The following is a 19,580-nucleotide window of genomic DNA, read 5'->3' as shown; positions in this document are numbered from 1 at the left end:
GCAGTGGTATCAAAAAGTGTGATGAAAGGAGAAAGTTGATGCAGGAAATCTCTAAGAATTTTCAGCCCTCTTTTTCCAAACGGAACAAGGGATTTTCTTTCTTTTCATCCAATTTTGGCAAAAAAAAAAAAAAAAAATTCAGATAAGCAGATATTTAAGAAGTGGCAAAGGGGTTCCAAAAAGAAGTCTCAAACTTTTGAAAACCAAGGACAGTCAAACAAGTCTGAATGACTATTGAAGAGACCTTGTGGCCCTCTCACCCTGGCCTCTATTCTCCTCCAGAAAGCCTGAATCTCCATTTTTCTCTTTGTCAATAGATTGCTTCAGAAAAATGGGTTCTGAAAATCATTTTACATGGTTGCAGATGACAGTGGGAGGAAATTCTTCCTTTCCAGAGGGTCATATTTCATCCTGCAGATCAGACTCGTATTTTTACCAATAGAACCAGTTCCTCCATCCCAGGTGGGGAAGGTGATTTACTCAAGGATGTTCCCAGTGCCAAAGAAATAAAATGCTTGGAGACAGTTCTGGATCTTTATTTCCTAAACCTGCTTGTGATTGTGCCAAAATTTAAAACAATGACACTTCACAACCTATTACCTCTTCTTCTATTTGAAGTTTCCTTGTAACACTAGACTTAAAAGATGCTTGTCTTCACATCCCTATTCATCCAGGCTTCAAGCATTTCTTAAGGTTTTGCATGTCTGGATCACATAACATTTTCTCTGCCTTACTCTTTGGACTATCTATTGCACCAGGAGTGTTCTCAAAGTGTCTAGCTCCAAATATAGCTCATTGCAGGCTACAGGGTATCCACATTTTTGCATATTTAAATAAGTTTTTATCTTTGAAGAGTCTTTTTTGAAATATCAGGAGTGTCTCTCTTAGGTGAGAAATCTCTTGCACAACCTGGGATTCCAAGATAACATTCAAAAGGCTTATTTTACTCCCTCAAACAGGATTGTGTTCCTGGAATGTCAACTAGACACCTCAGTGCAAAGAGCTTTTCTTCCACAGGAACTTTATCTAAAATCTATTTCTAAGGTTTTCCACTCAGACTCTCATTTGCTACTGTTTCATAACTCTTCCTTTCTTAAATCATCTTACGTTTTTAGTCCCATTGGATAAAACACCCTGAACAATGCAGGATGCAGCAGCTTAAAATAGAGATTCAGCTCCTTTTACTGTCTTATCCAAAGAAGGAAGGCATTCAATTTCATTCTAGCATGAAACAAAAAAAAAATCACTATCCACATAAATTCTTGAATCCCCTTTTTTCAAAACAGTCCCTTTCTTCTGAAGAATGAACAAGAAGTTTTGTTTAAGCTGAAAGTACTACAACTTAACAATAATGGGTCTTTGATAGCTTCCTAGTTGTAGGAGATGGAATATTTACTTGGTGTGTCTTTTTTTTAAATACCTGAGATGTCCAAACCAGTTCACAAGCTAAGACATGTTCTTATAAATTGTATAAAGTCTCTGCAGTCTCTTTCTTCCAGCTGTTCTGGCATAGTGGTTATCCTCAAATATTCTCTCTCGGCCTTGTCTTCCAATTCAGCCAATTTTTGTGCCATTAGTTTTACTTTTACCTACTGTTCCAGTACTTTTTTTCTCTAACTCTTTCTCATGGTCTTGTAAAATTGTTAGCTTAACCAGGTGTCTGGTAAGTACATCATTTATTTCCTGAAGCCTTGAACTATTTATTTTAAAATCTATAAATGCCTTTGCTCAGTTTTAGTTTCCAAAGAGACTGATGCTTTTTCTCCTTCAGCTGCTATACCCAATCAGCTTTCAAGCTCGGCAATCTCATGAATTTTTCTAGCAGTCCTTCTTTTTGCTTCATTTTTTTCTCTATTTTTGTTGAAATTTTGGTGGTCAGAGGCACTACTTCATTCAAACTTCTCTACTAGTTAACAGTAATTGGTTTTGTTTTAATAGTTCCTAGCTCAGAAATCTCTACTTTAGCTGCTCACTCCATTATCATCATCTTGGACTCTACCAAAATTATGATATTTTGTGCTCACAGACTGTGATGTACAATCATGTGATGAGTTAGTAAAGGATCATGCATGTGACAAACAAGGAAGTAAGGTATGTGTGAAACATTACATTTTGACATATTTGTTTTTGAAACCCAACTATATCTGAGTTTAACAAAAGGTGATATTCAGACTATTTTAATACAGTTTATTGCCATGGTGGTGCAGCAGTAGTGTTGTTGCCCCACAGCAAGAGGTTCTCCCGTTCGATTCTCGGCTGGAGTGCGGGGAGTGCCTTGTGTGTGGAGTCTGCATGTCCTCCCCGTGGTTGGCTGGCATTCGAAAGACAAGCGTAAATGGGCATGCCTTCATTGAAGGTTGGACGTTGAGCTGGCACGTAGGCGTTCATGAAAATCTGCTGCCAATCATTAGTGGACCGGAGTTCCGCTGTGGTGACCCCTAACCGGGAAAAGCCGAAAGACAAACAGCAACAACAATTTAATACAGTTTATTGCTTACTTTAGAGTTTTAAAACATTTTGTTTTTATGCCTTACCAAGGGCATGAATACTAAGTCGTCATTACATTTAAGCAAACTAAAACCTAAACTATGTAATGACATAGAATTAGGACTTGCATATCACCAAGTGAGATGCACTTGATTCTTCACATGACTACTATTGATTTACACTGGCACATATGGAAATGATCTAACAGCAACATTATTTTATAGGATTTGATACTTAAAAAAGTACATCTTTGCATGTTTAAAGAAACAAGGTTTATTATTTCTCATTTGACATTTGAAATATTTAAAACATTTGATATGCCAGCTTTGTGGAACAGTAACTGACAGTATTATTTAACACCAATGAATTTTTGTATTCTGCCTTGTACCATATTCAGTATATCAAAGAATGGCAAAAATGAGTTTAAGCTACAACTACTGCTTTATTTGAATAAGTAAATTTGTTTTGATAAATTAAAAATCTGTGAGGGAAGCTGTTAGATATTAATGAGCATGTTATTATACAAGTATATAATGTGCATATATCTTTTTAAATACATTTTTATGCATTTTCTAAATTGAGAGAGACAAATTGCATTTAGCACTGTTAAAACATTTCAAAGGTTAATAAAATGCATGTTGAGTACTAGATGTCCTGAGATAAATTCTGCTTAGAATTAGTGATGTGTTAAGAGGAAATAAAATAGCTGACACTATGCAATTCCATCTGTCTGGGAACAGACATCACATGGAGTGAAGTGTGTGTTCCATCTTACCCATTTTAATACTTGGCAACTTTTTTTTTTTTTTTTGGTTATATTGTTATGTTAGCACAATTTTGGTTTCATTTCATGTAAAAGTATCAGTGACTCATTTACTTTTATTTTAGCTGCAGCAAACAATGTTTCATTTATTATCATAGCAGACTCCAACATATTATATTCATTCAGAAAAACACCAGATGCAAGGTGAAGGCTGGTAATCATACGGAAAAGTTTAAATTCAAATGAAAGAGCCAGCCACAGCAAAGCACAGCAAAATGTCCTGGTTAAACACATAAAAAACTTCCAAATGTTCCAGATAAGTAAACAGGTCTAATGCTTGAAAAACAAGTTTAAAAACAAGTTAAAAACAGAGATAAGCACTTTCACAGTCTATTTTCATTAGCCACTTCGTCAGATCTAACCAGTAATACACAAACTAACATTTAAAAAGAGATATGCACTGTTACCTCATCAAGTCACATGCCTTCAGTAAAGGTCTTAAGGGGACAGTTTCATTTAAACCAATCCCTTTATCAGCCTACATTTCTAAAATCCATTTTGTTTCTATACATTCAATCTTAGTTCCAATGTTACCATCCCTTTTATTACAGTTAAAACAACTCTAATACTAAAACTTTCAACTGGTGAGAAGTACCATATTTTAATACGTTTATATAAAGCATTCCTACTATCCTGTTTTCTTATACTGTATAAGTGCTCATGTATCTCGTCCTTCAGACATCTGTTTGTTTTACCCACATAGTAGCTGTTACAGAGCACACAGAATGCAAGATAGACAAGATTACTGCTTTTGCAGTCTGCATAAAAATGGAAAGTATAAATGTGTCTTGTGGTAGGGTGTATATAGATATATATATATATATATATATATATATATATATATATATATATATATATATATCACCATTACATATATATTTACAAAAGTTACAAGTCCTGCAGGCATATGTGCCTTTCCTTTCTGACATGTTCTTCTTCTTGATAAGGGGTTTGTAACATAAAATCTGTTTTATTTTGATATTATATTCATTGCATGATGTTTCATTTTTCAGTGTATGTGAATGAAGTTGAGTAACAGTAGCAATTATTTAACATCTCATGTTAGTTTTACACATTCCTGTTTGGTAGTGAGTTTGTATGTATAAGAGCACCAAAGTATATAAACATATTTAAAATTAAGCAAATGATTACTTAACATTTTTTTTTTCAATAGAGGCTGCCTGTAACCTAATAACCAAATGATTTAGAAGCAGATCAATAAAAGGAATATGCCAGCAATGTTTTGTCCATATGAAAACATAGTTTGTACTTCTTAAAGCATTGTTCTGTAATGTCTTGAGATAGGTTTATTACTGGCTATTAGACTATAAAATGCACATTTGTATCTGTAGCAATGCAATAGTTATTCTACTTTCTTCAGTCAGAACATCTTCATGAAGTTTAAAGAGTCTTCCCAGATGCATTAAAAACCTAAATGAATAAAAACAAACAAACATCATTAAGAAAAATTTAGTTTTACAGTAGTCAGTGCATATATAAAACAACATAATCCCAAAATTGTATGCTTGTTGTAGAGCTCTATTTCCAACAGTGCTTACTTAGTAAACCCTAAACTTAAATAGATGGGAGAAAGTCAGCAATATTTTCTTCTGAATTATTTTGCACACCTAATGGATCATAAGTGAATGTCCTGAAAGCCTAAAAGAAGTACATTTTGTGATTTAATCTTAAATGGCAATGTACCTTCAGTATAAGTATGATAACCCTATGCCCCATTAATAGTCTGGATTTAAATAGTAGTCAAAATGTTGTTAAAGGAAGGACAGACCAAAAGATGATATCTCTTCCTTAAAGTTATGACACATCTTGTTAAATTCTACTGTTTGGTCATGTCTGGAAGCTATTTCCAGTCCCACTAGTTCTCTAGAATAAAACCACTGCCAATGATAACATCTTAAACAAGGGAATGCATGCATGGCAGCACCTGAACTGACATTACCATCTGTAAACATTCAAGAAAGGCGGGGCATGAGAAGAGAAGTCTGGCTCAGCTTTTATTTTAGCATTCTGGATGACTGGCCAGTTACGCCTTCTTCCCTAGCAACTACTAAAGATGGGATGATAAGAAAGCACATTTCCATTGCAAAATGATGATTCCCCCGGGAGATATGAGGTACCACCCCCAAAAAGAGAAATGTTATTTAGAAGTAAACAGATCAGTAGGTAGTATAACATAGCTGTGAATCAAAATCGTTAAGGGTCAAAGCAACTGCTATGTGGTAATTCTGATTTTATGGAAACATTTACATTATGTATTAAAAATAATTATTTATTTTTTTTAAATTCCAAGTAAAGGATAGATGTTATGAACTTTTATAAAGATGAAGTTTTTGCAAGGTTGTCAAAACTTCTATGGCAAAGTTAATGGGCCAAATTTATAAAAATTCACCTTGCTGTAACTTTTTTGAATACATAGATGGTTCTACTGCTATGCTTTTGCATAAAGACATACATTACCATGGTTGTCTCTTTCTGTTTTCATGCTACATGCTAATGATGTAGTTCATGGGACGTATGCTAATTAGACATGTGCTCATCCCCCCCAAAATGCTGTGTTCATCCATCGCAGAAGAGGTATGTGTTGGGGAAGTTAGTGGTAAGATAGTGTTAGGAGGTGTGTGCATGTATGTATGTATGTGAGGCGCTGCATGTGTGAGTATCTGCCTGGAAGGTAGTTACTGAGGGTGCAGTTTAGGTATGTGTGATTACATAGGAATGGGTATGGAGTTGTGTATGTGTGTGTGGGGGGGGGCACTAACCACCAATAACTCTTTAAACTCATGCCACTTATACAGAATTGGGCAAGACTCTGAGCCCCAGTCTCTAACTAAATCCATTAGGTCCTTGAAGGAAACCATTTTTCGTTGTAAGAGGCTGCATTTGGACAATTTATACCTTCGTGAGTGTGTTAAAGTGAGGAGGGTGCCCAAGGGGCTTCGGACATGGAAGTTCCCCAGTGGGGTTAAGGCCAGGACTCCCTTCCATGAAGAATTACTGCAACTTTTTGATCATCATGGGTGCGAGCTCCAAGTCTAATCAGAAGGAAATAGATGGGCTCATAGCAGAATCTGAAAGACTTGATAGTGTCATTCATAAAGATTTACTTTTTCCTGAATACCAACATGACTATTTTTCCATTTTTAAAAAGGTGGAAGGGGATATAGATATGATGAGAAAAAACAAAGTAAAAAAGTTTAAAAGGGACCGCCTAGCCTACGTCAAAGGGAAGGCGTGTCCCAGTTCACCGTCAACCAATTTACGTCAAAGGGAGGGGGTCTCCTGAACGGGATAACTGTGCCTGGGGGGAAGCAGCAATCCCTTTAGAGGGGAACCAGGTGAATGGGCCTCAGAGGTCCAAATACTTAGAAAATCAGAGGAACAGGAACAATGGAATATACAACGACAGGAACTTCCAAGGCAACTATCGACAGAGAAAGTTTTACCACTGGTGAATTCTTTTGAATCCTTTATTGAAGAAGACTTTTTACAAGGTACTGTGACTGAGGGTTTTTCCTCTTGTTCTGTTGATTCTTCAAGTTTAACAGTGGAAATAGTTCAAAACTGTACAGGGGACTTTAGACTGTACAATTACAGTAAATTTAAATGTTCTACCTAACATACTAACTTGTTTGGTAGGGGTGAATTGTTTGCTCCTGCTACCAGTTTCAAAATTGAATGTTTATTGGTAGATTTGAAATTGTTTCTTAGGAAAATGTGTTTTAAACTTATTTTTAATGAAGATGCTCAGAATATAGGACGTGCTGAGGAGAAGCAGTACATTTAACCCCCCATTAACACTACTTATTATTATTTTTGACAAACTAGTTGAATTTGAATTTAGGAATTTTAAGTGTAATAGGTCCTTTGTTCATGATAATTTGAGTGCCCAGGAATCTGCTCTTTAGAAGGAACTATCCAACAACAAACAGTTAAGGGTTATGAAACCTGACCGGGGGGGGGGGTTGTTATCATGGGGAAGGATGATTATACTAATAAGATGCTAACACATGTTAATAAAAGTGATCTATATGAAGAGACATCATTGAATGTTATTAAATTAGCTTTTCAGCGTATTGATTTTTATTTACAGGATATGCTTGATGAACAGGAAATTTCCTATGAACTTTTTAGGTTTTTCCAAGTTAAATATCCGATTGTGCCAGTTATTTTTGGGATACCCACAATTCATAAGTGTATCAGGGATCCTCCCATGCAGCCGATTCTTAGTGGGGCTAAATCTAAGACACATCCCCTTGGTAAATATGTGGATTGTGTTTTGAAAAACTGTTTAGATTCCTTTGAGCATATATGTAAAGATTCCTGGGACTTCCTGAACAAAAATGAAGATGTTAGAATTTTCGGAAAAATGTACTTTCATGACTATTGCTGTAGTGGAACTATATAATATCATTCCCCATGAAGTGGGTTTAGAATGGTTCCATGATTTTATTTGTGAATGTACAACACTGGATAACAATACCATCAATGTGTTGGTTTTATGTATGGAATTGGTTCTTAAATATAATTTTGTTTTTCTGGATGGGCAATATTTTCGGCAAAAGAAGGGTGTAGCAATGGGGGAGGCCTGTGCCCCCATCTTTGCAAACATCATTTTGTTGCAGTGGGAGAGACACATTCTTCTTCTCCGGTTTGGGGTAAAACTGTGGAGTCTTTATCTCCGATTTTTGGATGATGTTTTTGTTGTGTGTGAAAAATCAGTAGAAGAGATAGATGATTTTATCACCTTTCTGAATAATTTTACCCCTTTTTTGAAATTTACTTATCAGGTGGACCCATGTACTATCAATTACATTGATGTTACCCTCTATAAGGATGTGGTGAATAGGAGGTGGGTTAGTACAATATATAGTAAACCCACTTATAGTAATAGTATTTTGCACTTCCAAAGCAACCACCCATACCATCAAAAGGTCGGAATAATCAAAGGGCAATATATATATGATTGGCCCGGATGGTTTATGATTGGAGTGAATTTGGCAAAGAATGTGAAAAAAATGAGAGATATGTTTCGGGGGAGAGGTTACCCTGATGAATTGGTGGTAGAATTTATAAGGGGCATCAAAGATAGAAGTAAGGGTGATATTGTTCCACTTATCCAAGGTAGCTTGACCCATGAGGGACTGGGATTCAGTAGGAATCCTGGAAGAAACAGGAATGATTTGAGTGAGGCTTTTATCACTCAATTTTGTAATGAAGCTGGTTTTATAAGAGAGACTCATTATAAATATTGGAACATTTTCTCCTTATTCAAGGAAATGGCCAAAGTGGTTGAAGTGAACCCCTGTATTGTATTTAGAAGGGGTAAAACCTTGAAAAACATTTTGAACATCCCACTATTGATTACAGGCCCAGTATTACACATAAGAAATGGGGTACCTATAAATGTAAGAGTTGTCCCCAATGTAGGATGGTGGTGGAGGGGGATTACATAGAGATTAATTTTAAGAGATTTCGACCCAAGTCCCATAATACTTGTAATACTATGGAAGTGATATATGTGGGAAAGTGTACCAAATGCCCTCAATTTTATATAGGGAAGACTAAAAGGAAATTTAAAAAGCGCTTGTATGAACATGGGTTGGATATGAGGAAGGGGGAAATGAAAAATGCCTTGGCTAGACATACAGCCAAATATCCAGAACATGATTTTGTTTTGTTTTTTTTTTTGTTTTGGAAAATGTTCCTAGAGACCTTCTGGGGGGGCCTTGCGAAGATATTCTTGAAGCGACTATGTATCCATCTCTAGTATACTTAAATTAAAATCCTATGCTACATAGAGTGCCTATATTTGCTTATATATATATATATATATATATATATATATATATATATATATATATATATATATATGAATATCCATTCAATGCATAATACTGGGTAGGGGTATATGTCCTTTTAAAAAATTTGGTGTTTTAATTGACAATGGATTTTTATTGGCTGATGAACTGGTGGTTTGGATATTTTAAAAAGTGGTGCAGAGATTCAATTCATAGTTCTGATGAAGTTTTTATGAAAGTGTGACACTAAATCTGTTTTGTCCTGAGTAATACATTTATTTTTTGCTATTCATGTATCTTTGGCTGCATTCTTGTTCTGGACTGCTTACATTTTGTGCTTGGTGCTATTCGTTGTCTTTCCTGTGGTTACCTAGGGTGAATCTTTACTTTACAACTCTTGTTGACTGAGTGCTGCTTGAGTGTTGATGCTGTGATTTTAAATGGACTTAAATGGCAGAACACTCATATTAAGGAGTGTTCATCATTGATCCAAATATGCAGTAAATAACGTATTTTACTTTTCAAATAGGCAAAAGAAGATTGTAATAAGATTACATCTGTGGACAACCACATTTCTCTCTCAACATGTTAGGTTCAAAGGAGTTGCATATCTCAGAAGCAGAAAATATTGCTTGGAGTCCTAAACAATAAATGTTAAAGGATAAAACACTCATAAATCAGCATATGGCCGAAATATACGGCAGCTATACTGCAATGTAAGAAAAGTCTGTGGAATAAGCAAGAGAATTTCCAGCTGAAGAGGTTCCTTTGGAAATATGTGATTACGTTAGTGATCAGAGCCCATTAAACTGGTAACTACAGTACAGCTCTCTCTGGCAATGTACTGCAAAGGTACAGATAATATTTATTTTTGCTACAAAAATCTAATTTCTGAAATGTAATAAGTTTTGAATCATTCAACTGAAAGCCGTATGTAGAGAGTTCAGAGACAAAGCAGTGACATTAGTGCCCATACATTTTATGAGTGGTCATACTGAAGTGCGACACATATCTGTGTCAGGTTTACATAATTAGGTATTTTTACCTTTTATGCAGGCTTCTACATTCCATGGTACAGTCATAGTATTATCACACTATGACTAATAAAGGAATGCAGAAATGTTGTGTACACACACTGGCACAATAAGTGGAAAAATACTACATACTAAAACAGAACACAGGCCTTCTGCAAAGTCTCAGACTTCACAAGTAAACTGTGAGAGTAATTCAGAAAAACAACATGCAGTATACAGTGTGGGTAAAAAAATGCATGTACTAAGGAACACACACAGTTCAGTGAAAGTACAGGAAGTAAGCTATGATGAAACACAAGGGTTATCTGTGATCTGCAGTGCATAGTCAAGTGAGTGCATACGCATCTGACGGCATTCATCAAAGTGAGGGCATAATTCAAAGACACAATAACATGCATACTAAGGGAATAAGCAGTTGAACAATGTACAGCTTTGCAATATAGTTACAGGTCTACTAACATGTATAAGAAATAAATTAGGCAGCACTGAGCATTCTGAGAATGACTATAGTAGCGACATATCACATGCCATTAACCCAAGGACAAAAATACAAGGGAATTTGGCAACACTGGTACTATATTCAGTTGCTCGCACAGTGTTCACCAATCATGAGCAACTGGACCACTATCATATGGAAACCACAAGCACTGACTTCCTCTGTGGTTTGTGCCACTATACTGAGACCCAGAGAATATGTGTTAAATCGGGAGCGTTGCAGAATCCTGAAAGCCCAAAATCCTGAAGACCAAAATCCTGAGACCAAAATTCTAAAAGTTCAAAATCCTGAAAGTTCAAAATCCTGAAAACTCAAAATCCTGAAAACACACAGGATACCAACACTTACTATATTCCAGCACAAGTACATCCAGAAACAAATAAAACACAAACCATATTACTCTTCTGCAAGCAAGTATAACAGGGGGGAAAGCCCCCCTGCACCCCCACACCCCCTGCTACTTAAATATATCAACTCCAAGATTGCACTTAGTGTACTGAAGTGCAATCTCTGAGTTGTTATATTTAAGTAGCAGGGGGAGTGGGGGGTGCAGGGGGGCTTGCCCCCTGTGTATAGTTAAAGGGTAATATGTTTCTGTATGTATTTGTGCTGGAATATAGTAAGTGTTGGTATCCTGTGTGTTTTTAGGATTTTGAGTTTTCAGGATTTTGGTCTCAGGATTTTGGTCTTCAGGATTTTGGGCTTTCAGGTTTCTGTAGCGCTCACGTTAAATCTATACAAGAAAAAGTGAAGTTATACAGAAGACACCGTATATACCATGGTCACATTCCAAAGAGAAACCAAATGACCCATTATAGTAAAAGTGACACATGAACTAACATATCACAAAACTTAGAACTTAGAAAAATAAACTGTGATTCAAAGGATAAAGAGTAAGTTCTGAAACTTGCAGGAGCCCCTGACATCAATGTACCTTGCAGTGCATCCTTCTGCAGCATCAGACTTAGTATATATTCCCTCCACATTCACATTAGTAGTTCTGCTATTGTGAGCATCACAACTGCAGCTCTCAGAATTCCCACAGGCACCTAAAAAGAAATATTACAGGTACAAACCAAATCCTGGGAAGCAGGATTTTCCAGCAATTTCTGACCTGCATGATCCCACTTCTAAATAAGTTCATGCACATGCCTCACAATCAAGATGACCATACTGTATGATTGGTGGCTTCCATTGGATTACAAATTTACTTTCTGTATAATATGTGACTGAGTGAATCCATGTGCAGACAGCATATTGCTCCAGCACAGGTAGCTAAGCTTATGGGGCCATTATGTCTTATCACGAATGTGCATGCAATGCAGACATATAGTATCTAGAATGCCTGTATATGAACATGTGCTCTACAGTACACTCCAGGAAAGCACTACATCACATGAATACGATCTTGGCTAATGTGGTATACCCATGCTAGCCATGGCTATAGATTCCTATAGAAAGGTACATCATACAAGAGGAAGATGTATGCAACTTGGCACACTGCCAGACACTCAGTGTTTTATCACAATCTTTATCTATTCAACCTTAGGCAAGTATTTACATGTACAATCCCAATGGAGTACTTCATCATTCTCTAATAATGAAACGCTAAAGACTCTTGCTTGCCACTTGCTTGAAAACATCATTCCACATCCTTTTCATATTGTTTTTATGCTCTCTTTCCCTCCTCTATCCCCATGAGCTCTCAGCATTCATCTGCACATCTTAACATTTGAGTTCTCTCAGCCTTTCTGCTTCCCATCTAATGTGGTTTCTGTTTCACTTATCTTTGCTGCTCGGTCCCCTTTCCAGAAAACAAAAATTTCCATATTCTAGAGAATTTCCTACCACAGATTCTTTCCCATTCTTTGATGCTTCCTTCTCAAAGTCTGGCTACATCTCCACATGCTTAAAACATAATATAATATCCCTTGCATTTCAACTACATCTCCAGTAAGTCCCGGTTTCACTTTTCAATACCCCTCTAATCTGCAAAAGGGTCATAAACCATTGGAAAATCACCCTTTTGTGCTTATCCCACACTCATATCATCCTCTTAAGCTTCCTCATCCCTTCCCACATTTTGCCACACTCTTCCCCGTCCCTTCTTTTTTATTCCATTTTTCATGGATTTTCCTCGTACCTCATGGACTTTTTTGTCCTTTTCTGAAATCTGTCTTTAACTTCCATTTTAAATTCCCTTCTTATTTGTCCCCACTGTTTAAAATGCCTTCACATTCAATATAAGTATCTTTATTTGCCACACACCTCCCCATACTGCACTATCCGCTGCTTGTAAAACACCTCTTCTTGACATGCAGTGTGGATTTGTACTTCTAAGCAGTCTACCACATTCTATTAGTGTTTGGTTTCTTGCTCCCAGACCTGCAAAAAACTTTCTACAGAAGGATCTCTAACTGATGTTTGACCTAATACACACACATCCTATCTTCAACAGTACTCATTCCACTAGTACCCCCCTCACAATGAGACATCTTTCATCCTGTCTTCCTCTGATGATCCTAGTTACCTCCTTTACTGATTTTAATATCACAACTATGATTCCCCTTCCAGTCACTCCATGTACTTTTACTGCTTCCCAAAAATTCCCATCATCTTAAACATCTCCTTTTTATGCAGCTTAACTTCCTGCATAGTACATCATCCTTTACCAATGCATTTTTTGTAAATTAGGGTTAGACACCCAGTGTTCTAGGTTTCTACACTGTATCACCTCCCACCTTCTATGGATCCATGCCTGCATTTCACCCTATCTGCTAAGCTCCCTTCCTGAGCTGGGCTGCTATCATGTAGATGGATGCATGTGTCTGTGCTTGATACATTTGTGAAATCTGTCCTGGGACAACTAGGGCCCCCAATATCTTCCAGGTGACATTCTAACCTCCTGCCTTCATTCCTTACCTTCTTGCTCTGCCGCAATCCTGCAGTTTTCCATACTGTTTCTTTCTTACCTTCCCTGGCCAAGCTATTAGTAAAGCATATAACTGAACTGGCATAGAAACCTTATTAGTCCTTATGACATGCACGTCACACTTGCTAAGTCCTTTTATTGTGACAAAGCTTATCAACATATAATTCAATGCATTTTATTGCTGCCTGAGACAGAAGTATAAGTAAAAGATTATTGTGAAGTGCATTTATTTTCAAATCATTAATAGCTTGTTCTAAATATGAAATACTTAATCACATACAGCTATGCCCATGAAGTTAATGTGAAGAAACATCATAGCTCTTTTTCTTTATCCGAACCCCTTAAACTACCAATGGGTCCCATGCCCTTCTTTTGGCTATGTCTGCCTAATTCCAATTCTCCATATACCTTCTCCCATCTTCATCTGACCTTCTTCTGCCCTCTTCTTCTACACCTTACTTTCCATCTCCTATCCAATTTCATCAGAACTCAAAGTCACCTTCTCAGCATTACTATGGTTTTCCACACACATATTACAATATATCAGAAAATAACCCCTCTTTCCTTCGCCACCTTTCATCAGTCCTACTCCCATCTCATGGAAAACATTGACCCTAAATATTATTTTTAATTAGCAGTATATTTCTAATTTTAATCTACAATTACTTGCTAGAATTGTGGTTGTAATTCTTTAGCAGTGTGCCGTTAAATGGTGCTCAAGAATACGGGCTCTTCATCTTGGTCTCGTCCATGATTGCTATTGGCTGTCTCTATAAATGTGAGTGCAATAACACCCTTATACTAATACCAAGAATCAAAGCTGTGAGTGACTTCAACTGCTACTAAAAGTGCCTGCAACAAGAACACTGACCAGCTGCTTCTCACAGTGTAACAGGTACACTGACCAGCTGCTTCTCACACTTTCTATAACAAGTGCACTGACCAGCTGTTTCTCACACTGTCTGTAACATATGCACTGACCAGCTGCTTCTCACACTGTCTGTAACAAGTCCACTGATCAGCTGCTTCTCACAGTGTAACAGGTACACTGACCAGCTGCTTCTCATGCTGTCTATAACAAGTGCACTGACCAGCTGCTTCTCACACTGTCTGTAACATGTGCACTGACCAGCTGCTTCTCACACTGTCTGTAACAAGTTCACTGACCAGCTGCTTCTCATACTGTCTGTAACAAGCATACTGACAGTATCTTGCCTCTGTGATATGATCACTATTGACTATAAACTCTTGACCTCACCTTCTTCACTGCCAGACCTTTGCCAGCCTTTCTTCCTTTACTCTAAATGGCTCGCTGTTGCACATATTTAACTAAGCTCATGGAGTGCCACCTAGTCATTGTTCATCACCGTACCTTTACTGTCTCCAACTGTATAGCCCCCCATCCTCAGTTGCTGTGTTTGCCTCTTACTATAATGCCCCTGAATCATTGCACAGATATTTTCTCATTGTAAATACCTCTTCCTTGACCATGTTTCCAGTCCTTATATTAGGATGGGCTATTCATTTATTCTGTTCTTCTTCAGAGTATCTTGTCTAATGTCCCAAGCTATCCAACTGCTAGAAGATCTTACTTATCTAATCCTGCTGCACCTATCTAAATTTCTGTCTCCCTGCTCACTTCTGATTTTCATCTCTTCCTTGTGCTATACGTTTCTTTGGGCAACCAGATGACAGGTATCTGCTCCCTGGCTCCTCTTTTTTGCCTTTTCTTGCTTACTGGTTCAATGTCATACATTACACTTGCGCAAGATGCCTGTACCTATTGACAGAGCAATCCACCTTGATCTCTCTCTGCCCTGCTACTGGAATCATTAGGGATATTATAACAGCAGCAGCCTTCTTTTGCAAAATGAGATGCAGCCTAATACCTTCTCTGAATTTTCAAATGCTTGTCTTCACTCCTTCATTGAATGTGACAAGGCGTGCTGGTTAGGTAATAAATGAAGTACCTTGTAATAAAGTTCATCTCTGACCTGATGGTATGCCAGTACTGACATAAAAAGAGTATAGCAAGAAAAATGTCAATATGTAACTCATTACCCCAGGCTGGCATAATACTTAAATGTGTTTACCTTACAAACTCAAAGTGCAGGGTTCTCACATGGAGTAACTGGCTAGGCTTAAAATGGCCCAAAAAGACAGATAACCCAGTACTAATCTATGAACCTATACAGCCTGGCTCTGCAGTTTACTTTTTGACTCTGGAGCCTTCTGTAGGAATCTAAATGTCCTCACTATGTATCAGCTACTCCACTTTGTTTAAAATCTAAGGACATTTTGTGAATGGACTGGTGATTCTCTAAACTGCTTGTACATATGCATGAGTCTGTGTGTGTGTGTGTGTGTGTGTGTGTGTGTGTGTGTGTGTGTGTGTGTGTGTGTGTGTGTGTGTGTGTGTGTGTGTGTGTGTGTGTGTGTGTGTGTGTGTGTGTGTGTGTGTGCTTGTAACTGTATGTGTGCTGTACATCCTGTGATAGATTACTGTCCTTTTTTGGGACTGGTTTCTATGCCTTGCATCCACTGTGGTAAGAACACACTCAGGCTCCCCCACTACCTTGAAATGGATAAAGCAGGAAATCAGAGAATGGATGAGTGCTGTATATTGTGATACCTTTCATCAGTGCTGCCTTACTAAGCACCTAGTCTTTGACTGTCACACAATACATCATGCATACAAGCTGCTGCAGCAACTGAAAGCTCCATCCTATGTACACTTCGTACTATTCAGGATGTATCTATCAGGGTAGCAATCACTTGTATTAGAGAAAAATGCATCTCTCATGATTATTCTACACAAAATGCATATTAACTTAACAGTTTCTGCACAAATAAAATGTGAAATACTTATGTTAAAAATATGTATTATAAAATGCATAGTTATGTCAACCATTGATACATATTGTAGTTCTAAGTGTTTCACAACTGCATTCTAATATTAAGCTGTAAAGTGTATTAACAGATGACTGAAGGTAGAGAAAGTGCTGAAGGGGTTAAGGGATGTTCTATGGTCTACACAGTCTGGAACACCCAGAAAGGGAGGAAAGTACACAATGTGAAACAGATTTTGGTTTATGTGAGCGCGGACCTTCTCAGGTTGGGATGAGTAGTATAAAGGAATGTTGGGGAGATAAAATGTTACTGGTACTGAAATTTACAAGTTTGAAAACAAGACTGGTTGCTAAGCCAGGTGGCTTGTGTTTTTCTAAAACATTATTGTTACTAAAAACATGATTGTTACGTGTTCACATGCAGCATTAAGACAGAAGCACAAGGGTCTGCAAACACCCTATTTGCTAATGTAAAATTTCTGCATGCATGATACTGATAAAGATTATAAACCCTGTGTGACTTTGCTGCTTGGTGAGACTGATTTCAACATTGTGAATATAGTCTCCCAGTGCTGACGTATGTGGATTTAAATAAAAAGAAAATGTTTTGCACATCCTGAAGAGTTATTTTTGGCTCAAGACTAAAAGGTAATTGTTATTTATGTATATTTTAAACCGTACTTTAACACTGGCAAAAAGATTATTTTTACTAAAACACACTATATTTCATCTTTTATAGAATCTGATATCCCTAGCATCCATACAAACTCTCTTCTACTCCTATTTTCAAATCCATTTTCATTGGACACTTGGAAAATGGTCCCTTTTGTAGTTCTGTTGTTCTGGTTTCCTACTATGCTATTTCTGATTTCTTTCTTTTTTTTTGGACCCTACATTTAATTGCTGTTTCACAGTATAAAGGACACTAAATATTTTCTTTTGCTAGGAAAACCATTCTTGCAAACCTGTAATTCTCTGATGATCCTTTCCACTGCCTTCACTTCCTTCAGGAAAAGATAGCTATACCCCACCCCCATCTGTTCTAGTTACTTCGGGAGAGAGAGTGTCACTACTGCTACTATCAGCATGTATTACTTGGAAAAAATGCACTTTAGTACCACCTTTCACCTTACTTAATTGACCGGCATGAATTGCCAGAAAATCATCTTTTCATGCTGGGTTCCAAGACATGCAACCCACCAAGCTCACAGCATCACTGAACCTGCCTTTGCCAATTTTGAGACACCCTTCCACTGCCTAGACAGCTCTGGTGACAATATACAGTATGACCCAACAAAGGTGTCTAGTGTGATTTTGTTATTCTATATCCTCTACAATATGACTGAACACATACGGTTTACAGCACCACTGCCATCTACATGGAACACTGTATATAACAGCAACTCATGGAATGATGCAGTTGTACCTCCAGCATAGACAGAGTAGGCAAGGCAGTCATGGCAGGGAGCACCAGATAAGAGCCACACTCATCCAATAGACGCACTTCTAAGTGTACATGCCAGCTCCATGACAGTTCATCTTTATATGTCGGTTCCTATAGCTGGTTGTGCATACTTATGCATCTCTTGTATATTTCCATGTTGGATATGTGTGTGTGTGTGTGTGTGTGTGTGTGTGTGTGTGTGTGTGTGTGTGTGTGTGTGTGTGTGTGTCTGTGTGTGTGTGTGTGTAAAACACTACAGTCTGCAAACGAGAAATGCACAGAAACAACATATATTAAGACTGATAGCTTGTAGAGTATCATCACCATCATGGCGAGAAGGTAAGCCAGAACTAATCTTGACCAGAAATGTTCAGCTGGAATAATTCTGTTTCTAGGGCAGTCCCACTGGGAACAATTCTAAACAATGCAAAACAAGTAAAGAAGTTAAAAAGGATCTTTCAAAAGATGTTTCTCTCATAGATACTTAGATGGAATGGTGTTGACAAACACGATGAAGCATGTGGATCTGTATAGCAAGTATGTAAAGGTGCCACATAGATCTTGCCTGCTGGGATGGTGGCTCTGGAGAAGGAGTTGCTGAGTTCATCACAGAATGACTCTGGCCTTCAGCACATGGCAACAGTTCAGTGTGCTAACTGTGGAGTGAGAAACTACATGTTGGAAGGTTGTACGTGGCAGGCCATCTCTACTAATGACAAATATGATGTATGTATATTATATGTATGCTATAAAGTGCATAATATAGACTCTTCAGCAGCTGGGTCATCCATAAACTACAGCACTATTATGGCAGTCATATTAATTAAGCAGTGTATTTCCCTATAGAATGTTTGGTAAATGACAGTGTGGTGCCACTTGTGTGTTATTTTTACATTTTTCTGTGGTGTGTAGCATGACAGTTATACTGAACAGCATGATGAATCTCTGCCACTGTTTGATTAATGGACAACCGGAAAATTCACTCTGGCATGGAATATGACTGCATGCTGACTTCAGTGTGTTCTCTGCAGCCATACTGCCATTGATTACATCCACGTTCATGTCAAAAGCTCTCTCAGGTTTTGGACAACTCTGCTGTGGGGGGGCACACACTGGCATGCACATAATTCTTTCACTTCATAGAGCCTTAAGCAACAACAGAGGAGAACCTCATGGAGGCAGATGGTAGTTGTCTTTGGCTACTTTTATAATTTTCTATGATTTCCTGCATGTCTGTAGCTATACCTAGTACTAGCAACATACCTGGGCAGGGTTATTAGGGATAGGCTAGCATGCATTATTAAGGTGAGTAGGTTGGCTTTGTCCTCTTACTTCAACTTAGTAATGCATGCTAACCTTAACCCTGCCCCTAACCCTAACTGTACACCTTACCTTAAAAAAACCTTTCCATAACAGTATTACTATCACTACATAAGGTAGCTGAGATACACGCCTTGCACACACACACACACACACAGACATACACACACACACACACACACACACACACACACACACACACACACACACACACACACACACACACACACACACACACACACACACACACACACACACACACACACACACACACACACACACACACACACACACACACACACACACACACACACACACACACACACACACACACACACACACACACACACACACACACACAATGCTAACTCTGTCC

At 37.7% G+C, this 19,580-nt stretch overlaps 1 protein-coding gene across 2 annotated transcripts in view; it reads right to left on the bottom strand.

Moving 5' to 3' along the window:
* Positions 1 to 2,744: 2,744 nt before the first annotated feature.
* LOC122807136 (ninjurin-1-like) overlaps positions 2,745 to 19,580 on the bottom strand; it is a 234,157-nt gene continuing 217,321 nt past the window's right edge. For both annotated transcript variants that reach the window (XM_044078141.1, XM_044078142.1), the window contains exon 4: positions 2,745 to 4,741. In XM_044078141.1, coding sequence (XP_043934076.1) covers positions 4,712 to 4,741 — 30 coding nt within the window. In that variant the 3' untranslated portion in view covers positions 2,745 to 4,711. The remainder of the gene's footprint in view (positions 4,742 to 19,580) is intronic.

This window comes from Protopterus annectens, chromosome 7.part0 (genome assembly GCF_019279795.1).
Source record: "Protopterus annectens isolate FY-2018-M chromosome 7.part0, PAN1.0, whole genome shotgun sequence".
Taxonomy (NCBI): Eukaryota; Metazoa; Chordata; order Ceratodontiformes; family Protopteridae; genus Protopterus; species Protopterus annectens.
Note: the sequence above shows the minus strand (reverse complement) of the source record. Positions and strands in the feature narration are given on the sequence as shown.